The 24,816-nt window shown below is 48.8% G+C and overlaps 1 protein-coding gene across 10 annotated transcripts in view; it reads left to right on the top strand.

Annotated features, from left to right (window-relative positions):
• The first annotated feature begins 216 nt into the window (after positions 1 to 216).
• Positions 217 to 24,816, top strand: part of UROS (uroporphyrinogen III synthase) — a 35,220-nt gene continuing 10,620 nt past the window's right edge. Inside the window, exons 1-7 of one of the 10 annotated variants that reach the window (XM_045041036.1) lie at positions 222 to 474; positions 4,954 to 5,068; positions 6,073 to 6,340; positions 10,410 to 10,498; positions 10,681 to 10,764; positions 12,404 to 12,500; positions 15,609 to 15,683. In XM_045041036.1, the coding sequence (XP_044896971.1) occupies positions 6,310 to 6,340; positions 10,410 to 10,498; positions 10,681 to 10,764; positions 12,404 to 12,500; positions 15,609 to 15,683 (376 nt within the window). In that variant the 5' untranslated portion in view covers positions 222 to 474; positions 4,954 to 5,068; positions 6,073 to 6,309. Of the gene's footprint in view, positions 475 to 4,918; positions 5,643 to 6,072; positions 6,341 to 10,409; positions 10,499 to 10,680; positions 10,765 to 12,403; positions 12,501 to 15,608; positions 15,684 to 24,816 lie in introns of all 10 variants that reach the window. The other 9 variants (XM_045041035.1, XM_006938265.4, XM_019813980.3 and 6 more) reach the window with 9 other exon arrangements.

Raw genomic sequence — 24,816 nt, 5'->3', positions numbered from 1 at the left:
AGGGGGTGAGAGACCACGAAGAACCTCGGCGCTGAGTCGGTGTCAACCTCAGAGCCCCTGCTGGATTCCACGGCCCTGATACCTAGGAGTCGAGTCCAGTCTGGGGTCCTATTTTGGCATTTCCTTCCCCCGCCTCCATCCTCCCTTACTCCCTACAACGCTCCCCACCCCCTTCGCTCAGTGGTTCGCCCCTTCTCGGCCCCACCTCCCCGGGCCTGGGCGTCGGTGCGCATGCGCGAACTCCAGCTGTGCGCTGCTCTGGCTCCCAGACCCCGGCCGCGCAGCTGGTGCCTCGCGGCCGCGCGCGGACCGTTTCCATGGCAGCAGAGGCCACGCGGTGAGGGGGCCTCCCACCCGGCTCCCAGCTCCCACAGCTGCATCTCCGGCTCCTTGGCACCGCGAGATACCGCCCCCGACGGGGCGCCCGCCGAGTGCCCCACCCCCTAGCCTTTCGGGCCTCTGCAGCCCGGCGAGGTAGGTGTCGCCGCCCACGGTGCCGACGATGACACCGAGGCCTAGCGGGAGCGTGACGAGTAGCGAGCGGAGCTCCGAGGCCGCTGCTGGCTTGGGCGAGGGTCCCTGGCCTCCGGGGCAGCGGTCGCCCCGAACGGAAGGTCGCCGGATGCGTACAGATGCCCGCGCGCCAGGCTCAGGCCCGGCCCCGAGGGGGCACCCCAACACCGTCAGTGGCATAACCGTGTCAGCGATTGAACGAATCCCCCAAGCCCTGCCCCTAGCCAACGCTCTTGAAGCGCATTTCTGGACCCGAAAGTGTCTTTAACCTTCAATGCTTCGGGTCCAGTGGGGAAATCTGAATTACAGACCAGAACCTACTTTGAGAGAATAGAGAGTGGAGGGGACTATGGTGCTGCTGCAGCCGGTTGTGGCCCAGTCGACCTCCCCGCCCAGTGCTGTCAGATCTTTACGTGGCAAGAGCCCCCGGGGTTCTGGAGTTTTACGAGGTCCATCCTGATTGTTAACACCTGTGCCAAACAAAACTCAGCTCCTAATCAGATGTCTCACCTGGACCACCAGTATGCAGCCATTGTAAAGATGACTCGGAAAGAAGGTCCTTGAAGAAGACATCAGCTTTCTGAGCAGAAGGTCTATGGTTTAAGCATTCTCTCCTCTGTAAAATGAGGAAAGTGGGTTGGAGAGCTGTGACCCTAAAAATGGAAGGCACTGCCCCTAGTAGTGAGGTGGCTACTGCCCAGAGGGTTAAGCAGACCCTTTCTCCGTGATCTTTCGGCAGCAGGAAATGGAGTCAGGGTGACGTAAGGGTTGCCAGAGCCCAAGTCCCCATGACTGTTTTCTGTAAGTTTCGTCTTTCCTGAGAGTCTCCGCTACCAGGCCACCATATGGATGTTGGCAGACCCGCATATCAGGAATTCACATCTGATGGGGTAGCTTAAAATGACCCCTTTGGGCCCCACAGCTGTGTAAAAACATCTTCCTGTAACGTACAAGACAGGAAGCTGTAGGGGGAAAAAAAACACCTATCACAAGGCTCAAATTAGAAAAAAGACTCAGAAGGCATGGTGCCAGTGTACGAACAGAGTTGCGCTCAGACAGCACGGGTAATTTTTAAGTATACAGTTGAGTGGCACCAGGTATATCCGCGTTATTGTGCAACAGTCACCACCATCCATCCCCAGACCTTCTTTATCTTGCAAAAACCAAACTCTGTGTCCATTAAACTGTAATTCCTCAGTTCCTACCCTCCGCACAACGGGCCCCGGAAACCCCCACTTTGTTCTCTGCCTTTATGAATTCGGGCTATTGTAGTGGAAACATATAATGTGTATTCTTCTGTGGCAGCTCATTTCATTGAGTGTAAAGTCCTCAGGGTTCATCCATGTTGTAGCAGGTGTCAGAATTTCCTTTTTTTTTTTTAGGGTTGAATAATACTCCACTGTACGTATATGTCGCATTTTGTTTATGCATTTGACCACTGGTGGGCACGTGGGTTGCCACCACCTTTTGACTCTTGTGAATAATGCTGTGAACTTGGACATAAAAATACCTGTTGAAGTCCCTGCTGTTAAAGTTTGGGGTGTCTATACCCAGAAGTGGAACTGTGGGATCATACGATAATTCTGCGTTTACTGTTTTTTGAGGACCTATACTTTTTGGTATTTTGCAAAGTTTCCACGGTGAGCAGGCATGGCTTTGACAAGAGATCGGGGGAAAAGCCTTACTTGCACCCTCAGACTAGCTCCCAGGTTGAGGTCATGGTCAGGGTGTAGAGTAGAGTATCTTAAAAGAGCCGAGATGGTAGGCCTGGGTTAAATTCCACCACTGCCACTCGCTGTGCTGTGTGACTATGGGTACATTGCTCAGTCCTTCAGAGTGTTGGTTTCCTCTTCTGTGAAATACGGATAATAATACCTACCTTGCTGGTCTAAATGGGGGTGGAGATCCTGCCATGTAAAATGCTTGGCCCCTTAAATAACACAGAGTAAGTGCTTAATAAAAGGGCAGCTGTTGTTACTGTTGAGAGAGCAGCAGGACACAGCTAGAAAGTGTGCGTTCGAGAACCTGGCTCTTTCTTACCAGCGAAGTGGTCTTGATCAAGTCGTTTTCTCTGTTTGTGTAAGGAAAAGAGATCATTTCCCCTGCTCCGGAGATGCTGGGTAAATCTGAAGTGTTGTTTTCCCTCAGTGTGAACTAATATTTACCGAGGATCCACTGTGGGGAAGGAAGTCCCTCAAACAGCCAGCAGTCCAGAGGGCCCGTCCACTGCACGATCGCAGGGCCTGAGACCAAGAGCAGAGCAGCCTAGACCAGAACACAGGCCTCCGCCCCCCCAGCGCAAACCCCTTCCCCTCCCCCGAGCCTCTTCCCAAAGTCCAGAGCGGCTCAGGTACAATCCTCCTTATTTAAAACCCTGGGAATAGCCCCGCTTGGTTCCTGTTCCTGGTTCCTTCCTATTCCTGCTGCGAGGCAGGTTAGCAGGAGTTTCTTCAAGCAGGGAGCTTTCAACTTGGTCCAGGACAAGTGCAGGGATAGTAGAATTCCTGAGGCTGTACTGGCTCCCCAGGCTGCCATGTCCAAGTGCCACAAACTGGGCAGTGTATACGGTGGAAATATATTGTCTCAGTCAGTGGTAGAGACTAGAATTCTACGACCAAGATGTCATTAGGGTTGGTTCCTTCTGAGGGCTGTCAGGAGACATCTGCTCTGTGCCTCTCCCCCCCCCCCACCCCATTCTGGTGGCTTTCTGGCCATCTGACATCCCTCGGCTTGTCAATACCTCGCCCCGATCTCAGCCTTATCTTCACAGGTCTTTCCCCCAGTGCATGTGTGTGTGTGTGTGTGTGTGTGTGTGTGTGTGTGTGTGTCCGCCTCTCCCCTTGTCATCGGATACCAGCCCTATTGGATTAGGGCCCACCCTAATGACCTCATTTTAACTTGACTACATGGCAAGGACCCTGTTTCCAAATAAGGTCACATTCTGAGGGATGAGGGTTAGGACTTCGGCACATAAATCTTGGATTCAAAGCCTAACAGCCCAAGTGCAGGCAGGGATCTACCATTTCACTGCTAGCTCTCCACAGCAAGCGACCGGATGACGGGTATGTGAACTTCTTGATGGGAACAACTGAAGGAACCTGTGTGGAGATGCATGTCGCCGAGAAGGGCATCGTTCATTTTTTGAGAACCACCCCCCCTCCTCGCCGCCCCAATCCCTAGAATACTCCAGGCTCTAGTCAACAAAAGCATCTCAGCTGGCTTCACCCGTCTCCAACCTGTTCGGCACCAACCTGCTGCTGGACTCCTGTTTTAATGTCACCAGACCTTCCATACAAAGTAGCTGGAATGTGCACACATCATCCTAGGTCATCGGTCACAACAGAGTATGAATTCTGAGTCAGAGGAGCCCTGGGCCCAGACGCAGACTTTTAAAGCCTTTCTTCTGAGTGCTGGCAGTTTGCAGTAGGCAGTACGTGTGTGTGTGTGTCTGTCTCTCTCTCTCTCAGTCTCTCTCTCTCTCTCTCTCTCTCTCTCTCTCTCTCTCTCTCTGTCGACACTTAGCTCACAGTTCTGTGCTGTCAGTCTCCCCCCACCAGCCTTGGAGCATCTTGAGAGTGGGTGTTAAGTGTTATTTGTCCCTTAACCAGCACCCAGTTCCCAGCATCACACAGAAGAGATTCAGTGTATCTTGGGTAAACGAAAGTAGGATTGCAGAGCCCCTCCCTGTCTCGATGGGAGCCACGTTTCTGGCCTGGAAGGCCAGCCGGTCCTTTCTTAGTTCCCCTTGTTGATAAAATCCAGGAGCTTCTGCAAGGTGAGCAAGGCAGAATGCGGCACACCAGGAACTCCAAAGAGTAAGTCCTGCCAAAGAACCGGGTGCACCTGCTCCCCAAGCGCATCGCATGGTTCTCTTTGACTTGCCCATCATCCGGAACTGCCCGCTCAGTGCCTGGTATCTCCCATATGTGTGCGTTGGGGTGGGGACCCCTGCAACATCTCTCCACCCCACTGCCTGCCTTGCCAGTGATGGCCTTGTTTCTCCTCCTCAGAGCAAGACTGAGTCGTCTTCCCTTCCTGTACCTACCTCTTTCCCTCCACTTTATTCTGGCACTTGCTCTATTATGGACTGAATTGTGCCGCCCCCCCCCACCCCTGCCAATTCATATGTTCCAGCCCTAATCCCCAATGTGACTTTACTTGGATATAGGGCCTTTAAAGAGGTATTGAAGAGGGGCACCTGGCTGGCTCAGTCGGTCTAGCATGTGACTCTTGATCTCAGGGTCTTGAGTTCAAGCCCCATTTTGGGCATGGAGCCTATTCAAAAAAGGAAAAAAAAAACAGTAATGATTAGATTAATGATTAGATGAGGTCACTGGGAGGTCAAGCCCTAATACAATAGCCACCAGGTGGAGGCCTAATCCTGTGGGTCCGGTGTCCTTTACAGAAAAGGAGACATCAGCGGTCTCTCTCTGTGCACAGAGGAAAGACCACGTGAGCACGGCCAGAAGGCACTCGCCCCTGAGCGGGGAAGAGAGCTCTCACCAGGAACCAACCGTGAGAACACCTTGATCTTGGACTCCCAGCCTCCAGAACTGTGAGCAAATAAATGTCTGCTGTTTAGCCCCCCGAGTCTTTGGAATTCCGGTATCGATGGGATTCCACTCTGCAGAGGTGTCTTCCTTCTCCTTTGCTAGGGTCTCCCCTGCCCACTGCCCAACTTGACCTGGCATTGCCTGGGTGCTGGAGGGCTCTGACCTGGGCCTCCTTTCCCCGTCACCCAGGTCCCGGGACTTCAGAAGACTCCCTCTACACACTGACACCGCCCAAATCCCTGTCCTTTGACCCGACTCCCCCCGAGCCCAGATTGCCTACCCAGTTTCTCCATTTGGGCATTTGGTGCCACGACTCTCCGACTCGTTTACCACTGCAGCGGACCTAGTAAATGCTAACGTTCGTACAGCACATCGTGGTAAACAGATGAGGTGTACAGTTCCCAGGTGAAGGCGGCCGGCCCTGGCTAGGGCTGCCGTGGTTCTGGCTGCCCTGGGCCCCACCGGCTGCCCCAGGGGCCGAGAGGACCAAGCCCGCAGGCATGCCTGTAGGCCGTTCACAGCACACGAACGAACGGGCTGAGGCGCACGGGTGTGGAACAGGCATCCTCAAACACGGTACGTCCCGAATGAATCTTTGTCCCCATCCCTTCGCATGCCCCGACAGGGCTCCCATCCTCCAGCTGTTTGGGTTATAAACCCAACTCCTCTTTCCTCCACCCTGCACTAGCCCCAGTACATGTTGTTGGCCCCACCTTCAGAACACATCCGAGGGGACGCCTCCCCACTTCGCCTGCCAACCCCTACCCAGGCCCTGTGGGTAGGAGTTGGCCCAAGAAGCCCTGAGGAGGGCGAGCCTGAGAGACAGAAGTCTGGGGCGGCCGGAGTGCAGAGGCGGGAGTGGAGACCCCGGGGCTGGACCCTGCCGGGCCTCGTTGGGTCGTATCAGGGAGTTTGGATCTGATCTCGACAGGAGTGGGAAGGTTCTTATTGACAGATTTATTTCTCCTGGCCCTTTCTCATTTCTGCTCGCCCTTTCCTCCTGCAGGGTAACAGGAGGCGGGAAGTGTGGTATCACAGAGCAGGCACAGGACTGAGGGGCAAGGGATCTGACGCCAGCTTTACCGCCCACGATGTGATCTTGTTTCTCCTCTGTTGAGTGAGGCAAACCTCGGCGTTACCAAGCTGTCGGGGTGCCAAGTGACTCAGAGGACGTAACAATGGCCACTAACACGTTTACTGAGCACCTACCATACACCAAAGACTGACTGAATGCTTCGGTTGTATGAAAATGATGAGGTCGGCCCGTTTTATGGGTGAGGAAGCTGCCGTAGAGAGGACAGAACTCCTCCAGAGTCCCTGAGCTGATAAGTGGCAGAGCCGGGTGGCATTCACAGACAGGCGGGCCGGCTCTCAAGGCTGTGCTCCCAACGCCTAGGCTGTGCTGCCTCTCCTATCCTTCGCAGACCCCACCCAGTGTTTGGGAGAACAGAAAATAAAAAGTATCACTCTGGTACAGAGTGCTTAGATTAATAACGCAGACACGCGAAAGCAAAGCCCATCTACCCACCGCAAATAGAGAAACTATTTCTTCTGGGTTCTTCTCTGTGGTCGTCTTGGGTAATAAAATTGATGGCTCCGGGATAATAACCATGAAGAGATTCCGTGAGCTGTGCTACTGGCCTTGAGAACTAAAAATCAGATTATTACCCTTATTCCTTCTCTGCCCGTGCTCACAGCACCTCTAATGCAACATTCAGAGAAACCACTGCTGATGATTCTGTGCCCGGCTAGCGCCCCATGTCATCAAGTTCAATGAGAAACCCATCACCTGATAAGTGCACAGAGATAGTCCTGCTAACACATCGCTCATTTTCTTAGTCATTTAAGAATTAAAGTTGATCATGTTTCGAGAATAGATTCCCCACTAATTGACTAGTACCATTCGCTGTATATTAAGCACATTCGGCCCAGGGCAGAATCCCAGGGCTCAGAGAAAGGTCTACAGGGCGTCGGGGTGGAGGGGAGTGGACAGGGGGAGTCCCAAGAGGTCCTGCAGAGCCAAAGGATCTGCAGCAAAGGCCTGGGGACTGGGTGACAGACACTGCCCTTAGCACAGGAAATGGTCACCAGGGGGAGGCCTGGCTCACGGGGCAGCTGAGGTGCAGGTGTTTCCACAGGCACTCGTGTGCATGGCATCAGCTGCCCTACACGTGGGGGATGACTTCTGTGCCTGGAATGGCTTCTGTCCAAATGGCTTTCTTTCTCCAATCATCAGGGTTTAGAGAATGGCATTACTGCAACTTCTCCCAGACCAAGGAAAGGTCCAGAACATCCCCATCCACATTCCAGCCGGCAGGGAGGCAGGGGGAGAGAGTAGGGGCGTGGCACTTCCCGCTAAGGGCAGGAACCACAAAGTGTGCGCCTCGCCCCCCCCCCCCCCCCCCGCCCTCCGCTTGTGTCCTGAGGGCCAGAACCCAGTCACCAGGCCACATCCAGGCACGTTTTCATTTGGGGCAACCACGTGCCCTGCCCTGTTAACAACAAGGGAGTCCATTTCTATGAGAGAAAAGGGCAGACTGGGTATTTGGGAGCCAGTGGCGACCCTGGCCACACCTGCCACTCCAAGTAAGACTTGGCCAGTTACGCCTCCGTGGCATCTTGACTTTTTCTGTCGTGCTTATTACACCGACTCTGTCATCGTCTTTACGTGTAAAATGTCGGTTTTATCCTCTGGTAAAGGTGAGGCAGGAATCATACTGTATCCCCAGTGCCTAGTACACAGTAACTGTTTAGAGATATTTGTTGCCTCATTGATAGGATTACACCGAACACACCTCAAGCTTAGGTGGGATTCAAAGAAGAAAGACATTTTCGCCTAGCGGCAACCATCAGGCCACAGACAGATGGTTTCACCCTGAATTACGTCGCTGCACCCTGTTAACTCTGTCTTCACTATGAATCCCCGATCCAGCCGCTTCCTAACGGCGCCACTGCCCAGTGTCCTGGGTGGTCATCCCCACCACGGAAGCCAGAGACCCTTCTAAAGTGCGAACCAGTGTCATCGCTTCTGGTCCTGCTGCAACCCGTCTGTGGATTCCCATTTCTCGTGGGGCCCAAGTCCACCTTGTCCTTCGCACTGGAGCCACGCTTACCCTTCTCTCCTGGGGACATGCCCAGCCCCTTCCTGACACTGGAACAGGTTTCCTCACTGCCATTGTCATTCTGATCTCAACTAAGACGCCATCTCAGAGGTGGCCCTGGGGAGGCAACCAGCTATCAGCACCCGGTTACCTCTCCTACATCATCTTATAGCTCTTGGTAGTACTTGAACTTGTCCCCCCTTCCCCAGTAAATAATGCAGACCTAATGCCCCTGAGGCAGATTCCAGGTGTCACTGCCTGAGAACAACATAGAAACATTTTTGTGAGAGACTGGCTCCTGGAATCTGAAAGCAACACTTTGAAAACTTGGGGTTCCATACCCCAGAGCCTACAACTGTGGCAGGGATGTGCCCCTTAAGGCCTTCTACCGACTGGAGGAGGCCCTCCCAGATCATCTAGGATAATCTCCCTGGCTAAAAGCCACCTGATGATAGACTTTATTGTGTCTCCAAAATACCTAGGTCAGCGCTCGTGAATAAATGGGGACTAGATCTTAGCCGGGCTGACACGTGAGCATGACCATCTCAGAAAGGCGGGTTCCCGGTTTCCCAAAAGACAGACACATTCCAAACGACCTCAGGAAACAATAGAAACAATCCTGCCTACTTCCTCAGTCTCTGTAGCTAACAGCTCAGTGGCAGCAGTAATTAGAACTTGATTTCATAATTATTATTTGTTCACCCAGGGTTGGTTGCTTAGATACAAAGCAATTCATTTTGAGCCAGATTTTCCTTAAGACGCCCCGCAGATATTATAATGTTCCGGAACCTATTCAGTAATAACAAGTAATGGCTCTCAAAGTTAACACATTTCTGCTCGAAACAATATGTGCTATTTGACTGTTACCAACCACTTGTTTAGTGGTTAGTAAGTAACTGGTGGGCCTCATGCTACTCACGGGATAGTAATCCACATTTCCGGCAGGATTTATTCCGCAGTTCTCCAGCAGCATTTATTTTGAGGCCTTTGGGGTGGTCATATTAAATTCCACCCCCACCCTACGCCTTGATACAAAAGAATATAATGTCTATTGTAAAAAAAATGTGGATAATACAGAAAGAGGTGAACAAGAAAACCATCACCCTAACCTGCCCCCCAGGAATAATTATTAGTAGTATTTTGATGCATATTCTTTCATATATATGTATATATGAGATCAATAAAGTCACACTATTCATGCGTCCTATTTTTTAACATTACTTGGTGATCCATGTAATTAAGTTATTAATGACTCTTCTAATGATTTCATCTAATTGATGTACCATTCTCTCAACGTTGGACATTTACTTTGTTTCCCGTTGTTAATACTAGGATACAATCTTACCACTAGAAGAGGAGTAAGTCCTAGAGACCTAATGCACAACATGGTGATTATAGTCAACAATACTGTATTATAAACCTCAGAGTTCCCGGGAGAGTTCACCTCAACTGTTCTCACCACAAAAAAGAGATAATTAGGAGGCACGGTAAAGCCACTACTGTAGTCATCACACTGCAGTATAGAAATGTATCAAATGAACAGCTAACTACCTGACATTTACAAATTTACACAGTGTCCTGTGTCAATTATATCTCAAAAAAAAAAAAAATACCAGGATGGACATCTTCATGTTAATCTTTGCACACATTTATGAGTAGTGCCTTCGTATTTATTCTTAGAAGTGAAATTATAGGAAGGAAGAGTATGAAATATACAAGGCTTTTGATACATATCAACGAATTACTTTCTAGGTCATTAGATGACTTTTGAAAGGTGTCTCATAATATTTGACAACATTTATAACCCATCATTTGAAAAGTAGAAAGGTCAATATAATTATTTCCTAAAGAGCTTATGAACTATTTGGTATGTTTACCCTGAAACAGAAGTAATTGTTTATTTCCTTAAAATAATTTCTCTATTATTGACAATACAACCCCAAATTTGCATCGCTTCTCTTTATGAGCCTTAAATGTGTGGCCCGGACACTGGCTTTCCCTAATGGCTTTCATCTGCCTTTGCGAGTGATATCAAGTGCCAGCATGCTGTCCCTTGGCCTTATCAGCGACAGGGTCTTCAGAAGGAACAAGCACATGAACGCTAAGTCATTGTGGGTGAGGGACAGGTCCCCTCAGCCAGCAGTTGATTACCTTCTTCCCCTGCTTCTGTCCCATCGATAACTGCTCAGGAAGAGTCCTTGAGCTCTAATTAGGATCCATCTGTCTCCCTGCTCTGTCACAGCACCCTGTAAGGATTGCCAGGCGATAATGAAGGTTCTTTTACTAAAAGACCCTAAGGAGGATGACTGTGGCCAAGATCCATATATCAGGGTAAGTGCCTGAGGCTCCTGGTCCCGCGAGGCCTAACACTGTCTTACTACGAGGGTGAGGGGTGGTGGTGGGGTATCTGCTAACCCTCTACGGGGCCGACACCAAGTAAGTCGTGACTGTGACCCTTTCCTTATTTTCCACACAACCCTGGCCAATGCAGAACTATATTCTTGTATTTGCAGGAACTAGGATTATATGGACTTGAAGCCACTCTGATCCCTGTTTTATCATTTGAGTTTTTGTCTCTTTCCAGTTTTTCTGAGAAGGTAAGGTCTGTCAGTGTCCGAGTACCATAATTTCTGAGTCTCTGTAGAATCGTTGCCCACCCAAACCGGAAGGATTTCTTCACCATCCCCCATTTCACTGGCAAACTTGAAACAGGGGTGGCCCAGCCTCACCTGGCCCCAGGGGAGGTGGCTCTTGGACCGCCCGTGAGTCCCCACCAGCTCCCCCAGAAAGCCTCCCTGTCCTGGAGGTGGGGTCTGTGGGGGCCTGGAGAGCAGGCTGCAGGGGGCTCTCAGCAGTGGGGCCCTTCCAGTTTGCCCTCCCACTCACCCGCCCGCCCTGACCACACGCCACGTGGGTGTTACCATCCCGTCTTAGAGCCAGGCCCCAGGTTGGGCCACTCGGCCGAGGCCCCCAGCAAGTAAGAAGGCTGCTGCGCAGGGCGTCCACTCTGCTGCCGGTGATGCCGTCATAGATCCTGCTGGACAAAGCCTCAGGAAAGACTCGCAAACTTTTCAGATCAAAGACTCAGTGCTCAGGCCACCTCATCAGTGTGCAACCGGCCCCAGGGGCGGAGCGCCTTCGGGGCGCCTCCCCCGGAGCTCCTTTCTAGACACGCGGGCCCACAGCCAGGGAGGTTCCATGGGACTGGGGTGCCCAGCCCTGCTCCCGGGCCCCACACCTGTGTGAGCGCCAGGGTCACCCCTCCTGCTGTGCACAGCACAACCCTGCCAGCAGCTCTGTACGGAAGCATGTTTCTTCCTTTTGATTTGGGCCGAATACTGCATTATTCATTCAGAAATTTACCCGGCAAACATCCATCTGGCATCTGTTCCGTCCGAGGTACTGGGCTGAGTGCTGAGGGAACCATGTAAGCGGGGCCCCAAGAGGCACGCTCTTCCATGAAAGGCACCTGATGAGGCACCAAAGACCTCATCGCTTGAGATCACGTCTTAGACTGGTGCTCATACAGACACCAGAGTTTCCACACGGTCATCTCCCATCTCCACCAGCCAGCGTGCTCCCTGGGGGCCTTCCAGAGCCCTCATGAAGCCCCCTACAGAGCAAGGAGGGGCACGGGCATGTCCTTGAGCCCTGGCCCTGCCACTCACCTTGGGCCAGCTCCTTAGGCTTTGTCTTCATCTATGAGATGACGATAACCCCACCCATCTCACATGGTACTTTCACAGATTTTAGGGAGAGACTAGGTAAAAACGGCAATGTTTAGTAGATTTTATCATATTATCTTTGAAAATCGGTGCTTCGGCATGGAGATTGCCCCTTGAAGATTCCAGTTTTATTACAGACGCAGGTCCAATCTGCCCTCCTGCCTGCACCCCACCCAAGCCCAGGCTGGGTCAGATTGTCCCTCTCTGCACCTGTCATACCTGCCACCCTACAGTTCTCTTTCCTGTCCCTCCCCTAGACCGTGAGCTGCTCAAGGGAAATGCCATGAACAGTGAATTCACCTGCATTCACCTGAGTGCATGAATGGTGAATTCACATGAATGGTGCACAGTTCCAGGCATTTAGTAAGCTCCCAATAGGTGCTGAGTGGACCGGTGGGTGGGTGGATGGATGGATGGATGGATGGAATTTATTCTTGTAAAACATTGGAATTCTGGGAAATGTTGAACTTGATCTTTATGTAAAACGCCTTTGTTACTGTTTGGTGTGCAGCTGTCTCATCCTGAAGGCTACGGGGGCCTCATTTTTACCAGCCCCAGAGCAGTGGAAGCAGTGGAACTGTGTTTGGAGAAAGACAATAAAACTGAAGGTAAGTGGGGGTGGGGGGAGGGCGGGTACCTGGGTGGTTCGGTCAGTTAAGCACCTGACTCTTGATTTTGGCTCAGGTCGTGGGATCGAATCCCGCATGGGCCTCCAGCGCTGAGTGTGGAGTCTGCTTAGGATTCTCTGTCTCCTTCTCCATTCCCCCTCCCCTGCTAGCATTCTTGCTCAAAAAACAAAAACAAAAACAAACCTAAAACCTGAAGGTAGGGGAGACACTGTTGTGAATTCCACTGGACTTTACTCCGATCCTTCCCACTGGGGATATCAGATTCCAGAAATAGCTGCCCTTCAGGTTTGAAAAATCTCCATGACTTTGAGTTCAAAAAAGTATTCAGGTACCAAGTCACTTCACGTTCGTGTAAACTTTGGAGGAAGCAGAAAATGACCTTTCTCCTTATAAGCGGACTCTTAATGTCCCACACAAAGTGACACATTAACCTGGTAGCCTTCTACCACTACGCCTAGTGGCGCCGTGTCACAGATACTGCTTTGGGACACAGGTGACAGGGCTGGCTCCTGAAGTCCCCAGTCCCTGGGTAGTTCACCTGCCAGGTGAACCTCTCTGTCCTCAGCATATACTGGTTGCAGTCTCTTTCCTCAAGGGGATGATGGGAAGACCCAACAACTTTGAGAAAATGGTCCGTGCATGCCAGGCACTTAATGACAGGACCATCCCTTAAACCCTTCTTCCTACCTCCTTCTCTCGCCATCAGAACATGTGAACAGGGCCCAGGTTTCAAACTGAACAGCCACGTTAGTCTTTGCAGTCAGACCACTTTGTGGCCAACATTTGTGGAGTGCCTAATGCGTACCAGGCCCTGTTAAATACTTTCCATTTGTTACCTCATTTATCACTAGACTGCTGGCCAGAGGCATATGTACGGTGGTACTGTTTTACAGATGACAAAGCTGAGGCTTGGGAAGCGCTTGTCCAAGGCCATGGAACCAGTCGGTGCACAGCCAGGCTTCAGACCCAGGCGTGACCAGCCCTAGTTATTCTAAGCAGTGGAGGCAGCAGTCAGGGGTCATTACAGAATGGCTTTGCGGCAAGTTAGGCCTGGGTTCAGATGGCCACTCTGACCTTGGCGAGTTCCTTGACCTCACTGAGCCTTGCTTTCCTTGTCTGTAAAGTGGGCATAATAAATAATCCTTCCATCCCAGGATCATCACTTCTTTTTTTTTTTTTAATTTTTTAACGTTTTATTTTTATTTTTTGAGAGACAGAGAGAGAGAGAGAGAGCACGAGCAGGGTAGGGGCAGAGAGAGAGGGAGACACAGAATCCAAAGTAGGCTCCAAGCTCCAAGCTCCAAGCTGTCTGCACAGAGCTTGATGCGGGGTTTGAACCCATGAATGCAAGATCATGACCTGAGCTGAAGTCAAATGCTCAACTGACTGAGCCACCCAGGTGCCCCCAGGATCATCACTTCTAACTACTAGCTAGCTAAACTTACCAAGTGCCTTCTCTGTGCCAGACCCCATACTAAGTGCTTTACCCCTGAGGTAGAATATGACTCACCAGAGCTTGAAGAGCAGAGGGTATGAAGCTTGCCAAGACCACAGGGTCTGTAAGTTGTAGACTGGTGATTCCAGCTACCAGTCTGAGTCCCAAAAAGAAGCATTCAGGATGTTGCCTGGCACATGGCAGGCTAGTGGGGAATAAGTGGCAGTGGTGAATGGTTATTATCTCTCTACAGTTAATTAGGCTTCCGTTATAAGCTAAAAAATCACCTTCTTGATGGTGTTGTATACACATTCACCTCCTGCTAAAGAGAAATATCAGCTACGAGGCTTGGAGAATGGTTTGCTCACATGCGATAGGTAATTTTCAGATAAATATTATTTACATGGGTCGGGGAGGAAAGAAGGTGAAACTCAATCTCCGGTTACTTTTTCAAAAGAAATTACCCCCAGGGCACCTGGCCAGCTCAGTCGGTAGAGCATCCAACTTGACAGTGGGGTGTAAATTCAAGCCCCATGCTGGGTGTAGAGATTACTTTAAAAAAATAAAAATCTTTAAAAAGAGGTAAATAAAAGGAGATTTCCAATGGGAGTGCAAAGGGTTGTGTCACACTTAAATGTAAGGGAGAGTTCTGCTCATAACTGGATTCGAAGAAGGGTGAGCGCATATTTTCTTGTCTTCTAAAAAAGTGTTCGATACTGAACAGTGCTCAATATTGAGCCCCCAGTGGCCTGATGTATTCGTACAACCCATTTTCTCTTTGTAGTTCTTTAATCCACATTTAGAGATGTTTGTTTTTGTCGTAAAATGGTAGTGTTCTCCATTAAAGCGTGTCTGCTATGAACTTGAAATTTATTATCTTTCTTTGACCTAATGGAAACATGAGTCCTCTCCTCGGAGATCACAGCTTCTTGACTGCTTCTAGATTTAGGTCCCAAATAAAACCAGTTGTATTGCTTTGTTAGATATTAAGTTGCCACCTTTCAATGACCAGTGACTTTTTCTTTAAAAGTCTAAATTTTTAGGGGCTGGTTCATTCAGAAGAGCATGCGACTCTTGATCTCAAGGTCATGAGTTTGAGCCCCAAGTTGGGTGTAGATGTGACTAAAAAAAATTTTTTTTATTAACTGTAAGTCTAGATTTTTACATTAAAAAATTTTTTATTAGAGATAAAGAGAGAGAATCTGTGAGTAAGGGAGGAGAAGGAGGGAAAGAGAGCATCCCACGACCCTGGGATCATGACCTGAGCCAAAATCAAGAGTCAGACACTCAACCTACCCAGCTACCCAGGCGCCCCTAGATTTTAAATTTTTAATGTCACCCTTCAAATCAGTTCTTCAAGTCATATTTGTTCTCTGGTACACACTAAAAATGCTTCTAGTGCCAACTGTGGAAACGAGTTAATATTTTACTCAAGGCATACTGAAACATTTACCAAAGTGATTTTTAAAAATTTGCCTGCTGAATACGAACAGAATAAAAATGGAATTTTAGTTTCAGATGCTTCTCTTTATATTTGGTCATTAATAGTTTGCCTTGTTCACAAGCGTCTTAGGATGAACAGGCAGCCTCGGGCAACAGTGCAAATGGCCACCATGATATCTGCAACTCACATATCATTCCATGTTTTACAGTCTGGAAACACTCTCTGAAAGAAAAGTGGAATGCTAAGTCAGTATACGTGGTTGGAAGTGCTACCTCTTCTCTAGGTAAGCAATCCAGGTAAAGGTAAAACACCACAGAATTATTGCGATATTATGTATTTGTTGGTCTTTGTCCCAGTACCTGGCACAAAGCTCCTTTAGGAGGTTTTAACCCTTGGTATTTGCTAAGTGATAAGAAAGAGGAAGTTATTCATAACAGACCTCTTTCAGTTACACCTGAGTTTATATTAATGAGGTGGCTTTTGGAAAACTGCAAAGGATGGGGGCGCTGGTTGCCAGGGGAACCAACCTTGGGATTAGAGAGGGTGGTCTCCTGTCTCCCCCACCTCCAAGGAGGAGAGTGGGGCTGGAGGTTGAGTTAATCATCAGCGACCAGTGATGTAATTCATCGTGCCTGTGTAATGGAACCTTCATAAAACCCAAAAGGATGGTGCCCCAGACAGGTGCTGGGAGGGTGGTGCACCTGGAGGGAGTGTGGAAGCACTCTGCACCCGCCCCCCTTGCTCTGCGCATCTCTTCCATTTGTGTCCTTTGAAATACCCTCTGTAATAAGTAGGCAATAGTTAGCAAACCATTTGCCTGAGTTCTGTGAGCAAATGATCCAACCCAACCCACATTCGCTAACCAGAGTACCGAAGGATGACTATGGTAGTAGCAGAGAGTACAGGAGAGAAAACCAAGGGTTTTTCATTCCGCAATGCCTTAGCCTTATTTAAAAAAAAAAAAAAAGAAGAAACACAAAAAACACTATAGTTCAAAATACGATTTTTTGCTTATTAAATTTACAAATAACTAGTTACGTATAGAATGCTGCTGGTAAGGGTACAGTGAAACAAATATATTCAAATATTACTAAGTAGCATTAAGAATTGGTTCATATGTTTTAAGAAATACTTGATCAGTATGTATCAAAAGCTCTATTACATTGGCACCTGGCTGGCTCAGTAGGTAGAGCATGGGACTCTTGATCTCAGAGTTGTAAGTTCAAGCCCCATGTTGGGCATAGAGCTTACTTAAAAAAAATGAAGTAAAATCTTTTTTTTCCAGTTATTAAATATTTATTCACTGTAGTTCTTAAGTTCTATTACGATGGAAATTTTGAATTTTTCATTGGTGCCTAAGTTATCGGCTTAAGAGGCATGGTACCCTAGCTCCAGAAAACTCTGACTAGGCTTATGTAGTGGGTTCAGGGCAGGACCCTATAAACTCACACAGCATTCTGCATTGGGTTTGTCCCCATATTTAGTTAAATTTCAATTTAACTAAATTTCTTTTTTTTAATTTAAACCCAAGTTACTTAACATACGACGCAATAATGATTTCAGGAATAGAATTTAGTGATTTATCACTTACATATAACACCCAGTGCTCATCCCAGCAAGCTTAATGCCCATCACCCATTTAGCCCATCCCCCCACCCATAAAATAAAATCTTTAAGAAATAAGAAAAAATTTTAAAAGCTCTATTACAAGGTTTGTACCCTTTGGCCCACTAATCCCTTTTCTGATAAACCTAGACAAAGATAATAATCCAAAATAGAAATTAAGTGTTTTTATTTTTATTATTATTTTTTTAATGTTTATTTTTGACACAGAGAGAGACAGAGCATGAGTGTGGGAGGGGCAGAGAGAGAGGGAGACACAAAATCTGAAGCAGGCTCCAGGCTCCGAGCTGTCAGCACAGAAACCAACGTGGAGCTCGAACTCATGAGATGTGAGATCATGACCTGAGCTGAAGTCGGACGCTCAACCGACTGAGCCACCCAGGTACCCTTGAAGTGGTTTTTATATGAGACTATATCATAGCATTAGTTATAGTCATGAAAAAAGGAAAGCCCCCAATAGGGAAACAGTAATCATCTATGTGATGATTATGTAGCTGCTTCTTTTACATACTTTTTATTTGGAAGGAAATTTACAGAAAACTTACAATACAAAGAACTCAGTCTTTCCTGGACTCCTGGAGAGTAAGTTGCCAACATGATGCCCCCATCACCTGCAAATATTTGAGTGTAGATTCCCCACAAAGACATTTCTGTATAGCCACAACCATCAAATTTAAGAAATTAACACACATATATTGGTACCTCCTAATTCTCACTAACATCTCTCATAGCTGAAGGGTTAAGTTCAGAATCACGTCATACATCTCGTCAGGTCTTGTTAGTTTCCTGCAGGTTGAAACGATGCCTCCATCTGTCTTTGGCTTTGTGACCTTGACACTTTCAGAGTACAGACCATTTGTTTTGTAGACGGTCCCCCAATTCAGGTTTGTCTGATATTTTTCTCATCATTACATTCATTCAGGTTATATATGTCTGGCAGGAATATCACAAGCGATGCTGTTTTTCTCCTTGACGCTTACCCATCATTCCAATTTGCTCTCGTACTGGGAATGTCCTTTGTCATCCTTTGATTTAGGTGATGTGAGGCTTCTCCACTGTGAAGCTACTGTTTTTCCCCTTGAAATTAATAAGTGCTTTGTGGGGAGGTACTTTGAGAATATATGATGATGTATTCTTTCTTTCTTTTTTTCTTGAGTAGTCTCTACACCCAATGTGGGGCTTGGGCTCACAACTCCAAGATGAAGAGCCACATGTTGTACCTATTGAGCCGGTCAGGTGCCCCTGATTAATTGTCATCACACTTTCAATTTATTCAATTACTTATTTATATCAGTATGGATTCGTGGTTTCCTCGTTTAAAGATTACAACCCATTACTAAGTCTATTTATTTTATTGCTCACATTATCCCTGATGTGGCCATTGGCAACCCCTTTAAGGTGACTTCTGTGTCCTTTTGGCATGTCCCATCATTCTTTGAATACTTCCTCCTTTGCTGGTGCAAAAAGATGTTCCCGGTATTTTCTGTCTTTCCTGTCACAGCCCTGAAATAAAGCATTTTCCCTAAGAACCAGGGTTCCTGTTAGTGGAGAGGGGTATTTAGAAGCCGTCATGTGGCCGCTCAGTGTATTCATCACCCTTGGACTTCACTGCTCATAGTCATTTTCAGCACACAGAGACAGGGAATACATAATTTTACACACACACACATCCCAGTGTTCGCATATACTCATTTATATTGGAAACCATGAGTTTATTCCACCACCTCCAATTACAGTCCGACACCACAGGGCTTATTCTGGGTCTTTCACTTCTATATTTGTGGCCCCCATCTCTGACAGGGAAAAACCTAATACATTTACCTATTTGACCGGTGTCCCTGTAAGGAATCAGTCTCCCCTGGCCCCACCCTCACAGGGTTTCTGACACCCCACATCGGTCACTCCTCCACAATGACACTCACGTTACTCTGCCCCACCTAAGGGCCTTCGGACCGAAATGTTCAAAAGGAGAGGGGGGAGCAGAGAGGCTAGGGGGTCTTTTTAAATGATTCTGAAGGATTTTTATAGCATAGGAAAGATACAGTAAATAACATTAAGAAAAAAGCAGGAGGCAATACAGATAGATATCTGATATAATTTCACTTTAATCAAAAAATGCAGGGACTATACTCTACCAGAGAGTCCTCTCTATCCTCCAAGGAGCCTGAAAGGAGCAGGGCCTCACGGAGATACTTGCCGGAGTATGTAATGTTCGTAACCAAATCAGTCACAACAGGCAAAAGGTGGAAACAACCCAAATATCTACTGACAGATAAATGGAGAGATAAAATGTGGCATATGCAGGCCATAGAACATCACGCAGACATAAAAAGCAAGGAAGGATGCCTGGGTGGTTCTGTTGGTTTAAATGTCTGGCATTGGCTCAGGTTGTGATCATGGTTCATGAGTTTGAGCCCCACACTGTGGCTTTGGATCCTCTGTCTCCCTCTCTTCCTGTCCCTCCCTTTTTCGAGCTCGCTCTCTCTCTCTCTCTCTCTCTCTCTCAAAAATAAACATTAAAAAAAAAAGGAAGGAAACTCTGACATATGCTACAATATGGAAGAACCTTGAAAACATTGCACGAACTGAAATGAGCCAGATGCAAAAAGATAATGATGCCATATGATTCCACTTATATGAGGCTCATAGAGCAGTCAAACTCAAAGAGACCAAAGGTACAGTAGAGGTTTGCAAGGCCTGAGTCAGGGGAAGTAGGAAATTATTGTTTAATTTGGTGTAGAGTTTCTATTTGGGAGGATGAAGAAGTTCTGTAAGTGGATACTGGTGGTGGTTGTGAATGTACTTAATGCCGCTGAGTTATACACTTACAAATGGTTAAAATGGTAAATTCTATGTTATGTATTTTTACTACCGTAAGAACAAAACCTGAAAGGAAATAGCGAAACATTAAAGGTGTTTATCTCCAGATGGTGGTATTACAATGGTTTTTATCATTTTTAAAATACTTTCAACATTTTCCAGTCTTGAAATTGTTATTTAAAAAAATTTTTTAATGTTTATTTTTGAAGGAGAGAGACACAGAGTGTGAGTGGGGGAGGGGCAGAGAGAAAGGGAGAGACAGAATCTGAAATCGGCTCCAGGCTGTGAGCTGTCAGCACGGAGCCCGACGCAGGGCTCGAACTCACGAGTCTTGAGATCATGACTGAGCCACCCAGGTACCCCATATGTTATTTTTAAAGCACAGAGGTAAACAGTGAATCATTAAAAGTCAACCTTACAAATGAACATAAAAATTAAGCATTTGGGGCACCTGGGTGGCTCCGTCGGTTAAGCATACATCTTCGGCTCAGGTCATGATTTCATTGTCGAGAATTTGAGCCCCACATTAGGCTCTGTGCTGACAGCTCAGAGCCTAGAGCCTGCTTCGGATTCTGTGTCTCCCTCTCTCTCTGTCTCTCTCTCTCTCAAAAATAAATAGACGTTAAAAAAACTTTTTTTAAAGTAAGCATTAGGGGTGCCCGGGCGGCTCAGTTGGTTAAGTGACCAACTTCAGCTCAGGTCATGATCTCACGGTTCGTGAGATCGAGCCCCGTGTCAGGCTCTGTGCTGACAGCTCAGAGCCTGGAGCCTGCTTCGGATTCTGCGTCTCCCTCTCTCTGCCCCTCCCCTGCTCATGCTCTGTGTCTTTCTGTCTCTCGATAATAAATACACGTTTAAAAAAAAAATTTTTTTTAAAGTAAGCATTAAACAGTGCTTAGCAATGAGTAAATCAATGTACAGCTTTGTTGCAAAACAGTTCAGTTTGTCCAAATGAATTTTGAAACACTGGGGGAAGTTGCGGCATGAGTGAAAGTAGTTTAAAAATGAAAAGCCCTCTTTCCAGAGAACAAAATGACGTAAGGCGGACACCAGCTGCGAGCTGCCTGTCTAATTAAGAGCTGATGCTTAGCTTTTCAGTACAGTGCGACCTGCGCCTGGGAGCCCTGCAGATCAGCAGAGGGGGAGTCAGGCCTTGGTTGCCAAGGAAACCGCCCCCACTCCCCCCCCCAATCAGTTAAGACTTTGCTTGCTCCTTTTTTCGCTGTTTTCTGAAGTAGAAGAGGGAAGCAAATCATAGAGGCAATTTCCGACCATCAAAGACAGTGTGTTTGTAAATTGTTCCATTTTGATTCTTGTGCTGCCTTCAGTCTGGTCTCGGGCTTTGCATCTCACTGTTCTGTCAAGTGAGAAGAAAACCCCACAGCGGAAGCGGTGACACGGGAAGAGGAAGCCGAGACGGAGCTGGCAGGCGAGCGCCAGCATCCCGTGTGGCCCACGCGGCAGGGCCTGGTCCGATGGGGACCCGCTGGCCCCAGCCTGCTCCCTGTTCATTCAGCTGTGAAGGAAAAGGGCGCGTTCTAAATGCTAGAAACATTATGACCAGAGGAGAGATGTAATTCAAATTTCGCAGCTGTAAAAAAATCTCCTGGGAGAGGAGACCCTGGCCGGCTCTGTTGGGCCCCACACTGGGCGCAGAGATTACTTTGAAAGAGAAGGAAAAAATTCTCTTTGGAGAAACCAATCGGTCTTAACATGGAAGTCAATCACCCAATTTTGGAACCTTCTTAGTTCACTTTGCAGACACCATGTGCACAAGGAGCTCTCTCTGGCAGGTGCAGGGAAGAGGACTTCCTTGAACGCCTGGACGTTTCTGTCGATCCTGAGGCTCAGCCAAGAGACTGGAGAGCTAGAGGATGTTAAACACTGACAGCCGGAGGAATCCAGGCCCGTGTGTTAGTCATCATCTGCTGCGTAACCCATTGCCCCAAAACGTAGTGGCTAGAAACAACAAACATCTAATTGCTCACCGTTTCCTTGAGGCAGAAATCTGGGAATGGCTTAGTTGGGTCCCTCCGGCTCAGTGTCTGTCACCAGGCCGCAGACACCTCGAGGCTTGACTCGGGGGCTCTGCTTCCAAGACCCTGCACGTGGATCCACCCCCCAGCCCTCACGAGGTCCTCTCTAAAGGGCTACCTCCCGGCCCTGCTGTGAGACAGTCCAAGAGCCAGCGAAAGACAGCATCCAAGCCAGAAGCCAGTCTTTCCATAATCAGGCTTGCAAGTGACACTATCTCCCTTCTGCCACCTTCCTTTTGTGTGAATGGACTCAGTCCAGCCCACACCCAAGGGGAGGGGATGCCACAGGGGTGTGAGCACCGAGGTGACTGGGAGCCTTTTCACAGGAGCCCGTCTGGCTCCCCCAGAAGCTGTGGATCAGGGCAGGAGACGGAAAGGTAGGGATGTGTCTCACAGTGGAAATGGAAACCGGGTCCGGTGAGCAGCAAGTAGTCAAGGTCCATCAGGGAAACGTGTCTGTGTCTCTTCATAAATACTGACTTGACTCACAGTCCTGTAGATATTATTAACTACTAATAGATGGAGACTATTTTGTAAGTCTGTCGTTGGTCTGCATAAAACCTCTGAGAACGTCATTTTGGTTGGAAAGTTTCTGCTTATCTTAATAAGATTTCCATTTGTATCGAAAAAGCAGCGTTGGTTGGCTGTGGGCTGATCCCCTGCGGGTCAGCCGGCCTCCTTGGGGGGAAGCCGCCTCCCTGGCCGCCCAGAAGTGGGGTCCCCTAGCTCCCCCATCTGACTGCCAGTCTGGTACCTGGGAGCCACTGAGTGGCCCTCATTACTTGGCTTTGTCGACCCGGAACAATTCCTCCGTGGAACACAGCTTAGCACTGAACAACTCAGGACTCGGACAGACGCTGTGTAACTTCACTCTGAGGTGTGTATGTGCACCGTCGGAATGAATTACCGTCTACACCTACTCGTGTAAGTCCTACTGCCATTTCTGCGTCCCCGTCGCACGTCAGGCACTGTGCCGTGCACTTTATGTATGTCTTTTCACAAGGAAGGTCTTATTAAGCCCATTTCCCTGACTTAAAAAAACCAAGCCTAAGAGAGGAGGTGTGATTTACCAGTCACACGCCTCGAAAGTGGTACAGATGGGGTGCTTGGGTGGCCCGGTTGATGAAGCATCTGACTCTTGATCTCGGCCCAGGTCACGTTCTCGTGGTTCGTGGGACTGAGCCCCACATCGGGCCCTTTGCTACCAGTGTGGAACCTGCTTGGGATTCTCTGTCTCCCTCTCTGCCTCTTCTCCACTCACGCTCTCTCTCTCTCTCAAAATAAATAAATAAACTTTAAAAACAAACGTGTAAAAAAAAAAAGAAAAGCAAATGGCACAGACATCGTTCAAATCCCTGACTGCATTTTCCAAAGCCACCATGACCCACTGGCCTAAGCACGCAGATGTCCTTCCACTTTTAAACCCTATCTGTTTTTTTTTTAGTATTTTTCATTGCTCTGTTTTCCCACTCATTCTGGGAGAATACTGAGGTCTTCTCACCCCTAACCTTGTTAAAATGTCTTCAAAGCCCATTTGCTGACTCTTACGGATGTGCTTTCGCACTAAGAATTCTTACCTTCACATAACCACACGGTACCTTTCGCCATAGGCCTCTGCCAGCAGGGGGGGCTCACCCCCTGATTTACAAGACATGCCCCCCCTCCCCCCCCCCCCCCCGCCCCCGGACTGGCAGTCCTTGCCTCAACCTCCTAAATGTAAAGAACATGATGGCAGGTTTGTCCAGGATCAAACTGGCTTGTTCCACCCCCGCTGTGAATAAGCTTAAGCTGCACTGTCCCTGTCACCTGGGGAGGCCCTGAAGGTGGCCTTGCCTGGCCCGGGTGCTGGCTGAAATGCTCGTACCCCTGACAGCTGAGCCAGCCCTGCCGCCTCGGGTTGAGACCTTCCGGCAAACATTCATTCCCCTAATCTTTTTTTTTTTTTTTTTTTTTTTTTTAGTTTGAGAGAGGGAAAGAGAGCACAGGAGAGGCAGAGAGAGAGAGGGAGAGAGACAATTCCAAGTAGGTTCCACACTGTCAGCACAGAGGCTGATGTGGGGCTCAATCTCACGAACCCACGAACCGTGGGATCATGACCTGAGTCGAAATCGGGAGTTGGACACTTAACCGCCTGAGCCACCCAGGCGCCTCCCCACCCAATCTTTACTGAGAGCCCCTGTGGGCTGCAGGCAGGCCACACAGCCCAGTCCTTGTGCTCGCAGAGACAGAGAGGACAGGCGCTGGACAGCTCAGGGTCCCAGCTGCCTCCTCTCGGGACCAGACGTCCCAGGGTTGTGTGGGGACGAAATGCGTCAGGCCTCGCTCCGCACAGCCAGGCGGCAGTGGGAGAGGCCAGGTTCTGGGTCTGGTTCCTCTTGTCTAGTAAACTCAGGAAGAAAGCGTATGAATGTCGACACTAAGTACTTATGTCCCAGTTCACTTCCTGGGAGGTTTTCAGGGTTTTTGGTGAACCGAGACCTCCCCAGTTCAATCAGAGGAGGCGGCCCGGCCTGGGCTGGCCGTGCAGCATTCAGAGGGGCTCTGTTCCTGAACAGAGTTCACAGCTGCATGTGACTTTTGTCCCCCGGACTCAGGACACTTGAAATGACCTGTAAATTAAAAGCTGATGGTGCTGACGTTAAAGCTGCAGTTCGTGGCCTAAATGGAAAGCCCACAGCACCCATGTCCGGGAAGGCCCACACCCCGTGAACGGGTAGTGGGAGCTGACGGAGCTGTGCCCTCGGCCCTTCCTACATCAGCATCCTCCGCGGTGGCCAGTGTTCCCCGCGTGGCAAAGGGCGGGGGGAGCCTGGGTGTCTGCTTCCGCTCCCTTCGTGACAGCGGTCTCTCAAAGCAGCTGGGATGCCCCTCACCCCAGATGACCCGCATTCGCGGTGCCGTGGGTCCCCGTCGGCGGGTCACTATGAAACCTCTCCC

The sequence above is a fragment of the Felis catus genome, chromosome D2, assembly GCF_018350175.1.
Source record: "Felis catus isolate Fca126 chromosome D2, F.catus_Fca126_mat1.0, whole genome shotgun sequence".
NCBI classification, from domain to species: domain Eukaryota; kingdom Metazoa; phylum Chordata; class Mammalia; order Carnivora; family Felidae; genus Felis; species Felis catus.
The sequence above is the reverse complement of the archived record's forward strand: the minus strand, read 5'-3'. Positions and strand labels throughout refer to the sequence as shown.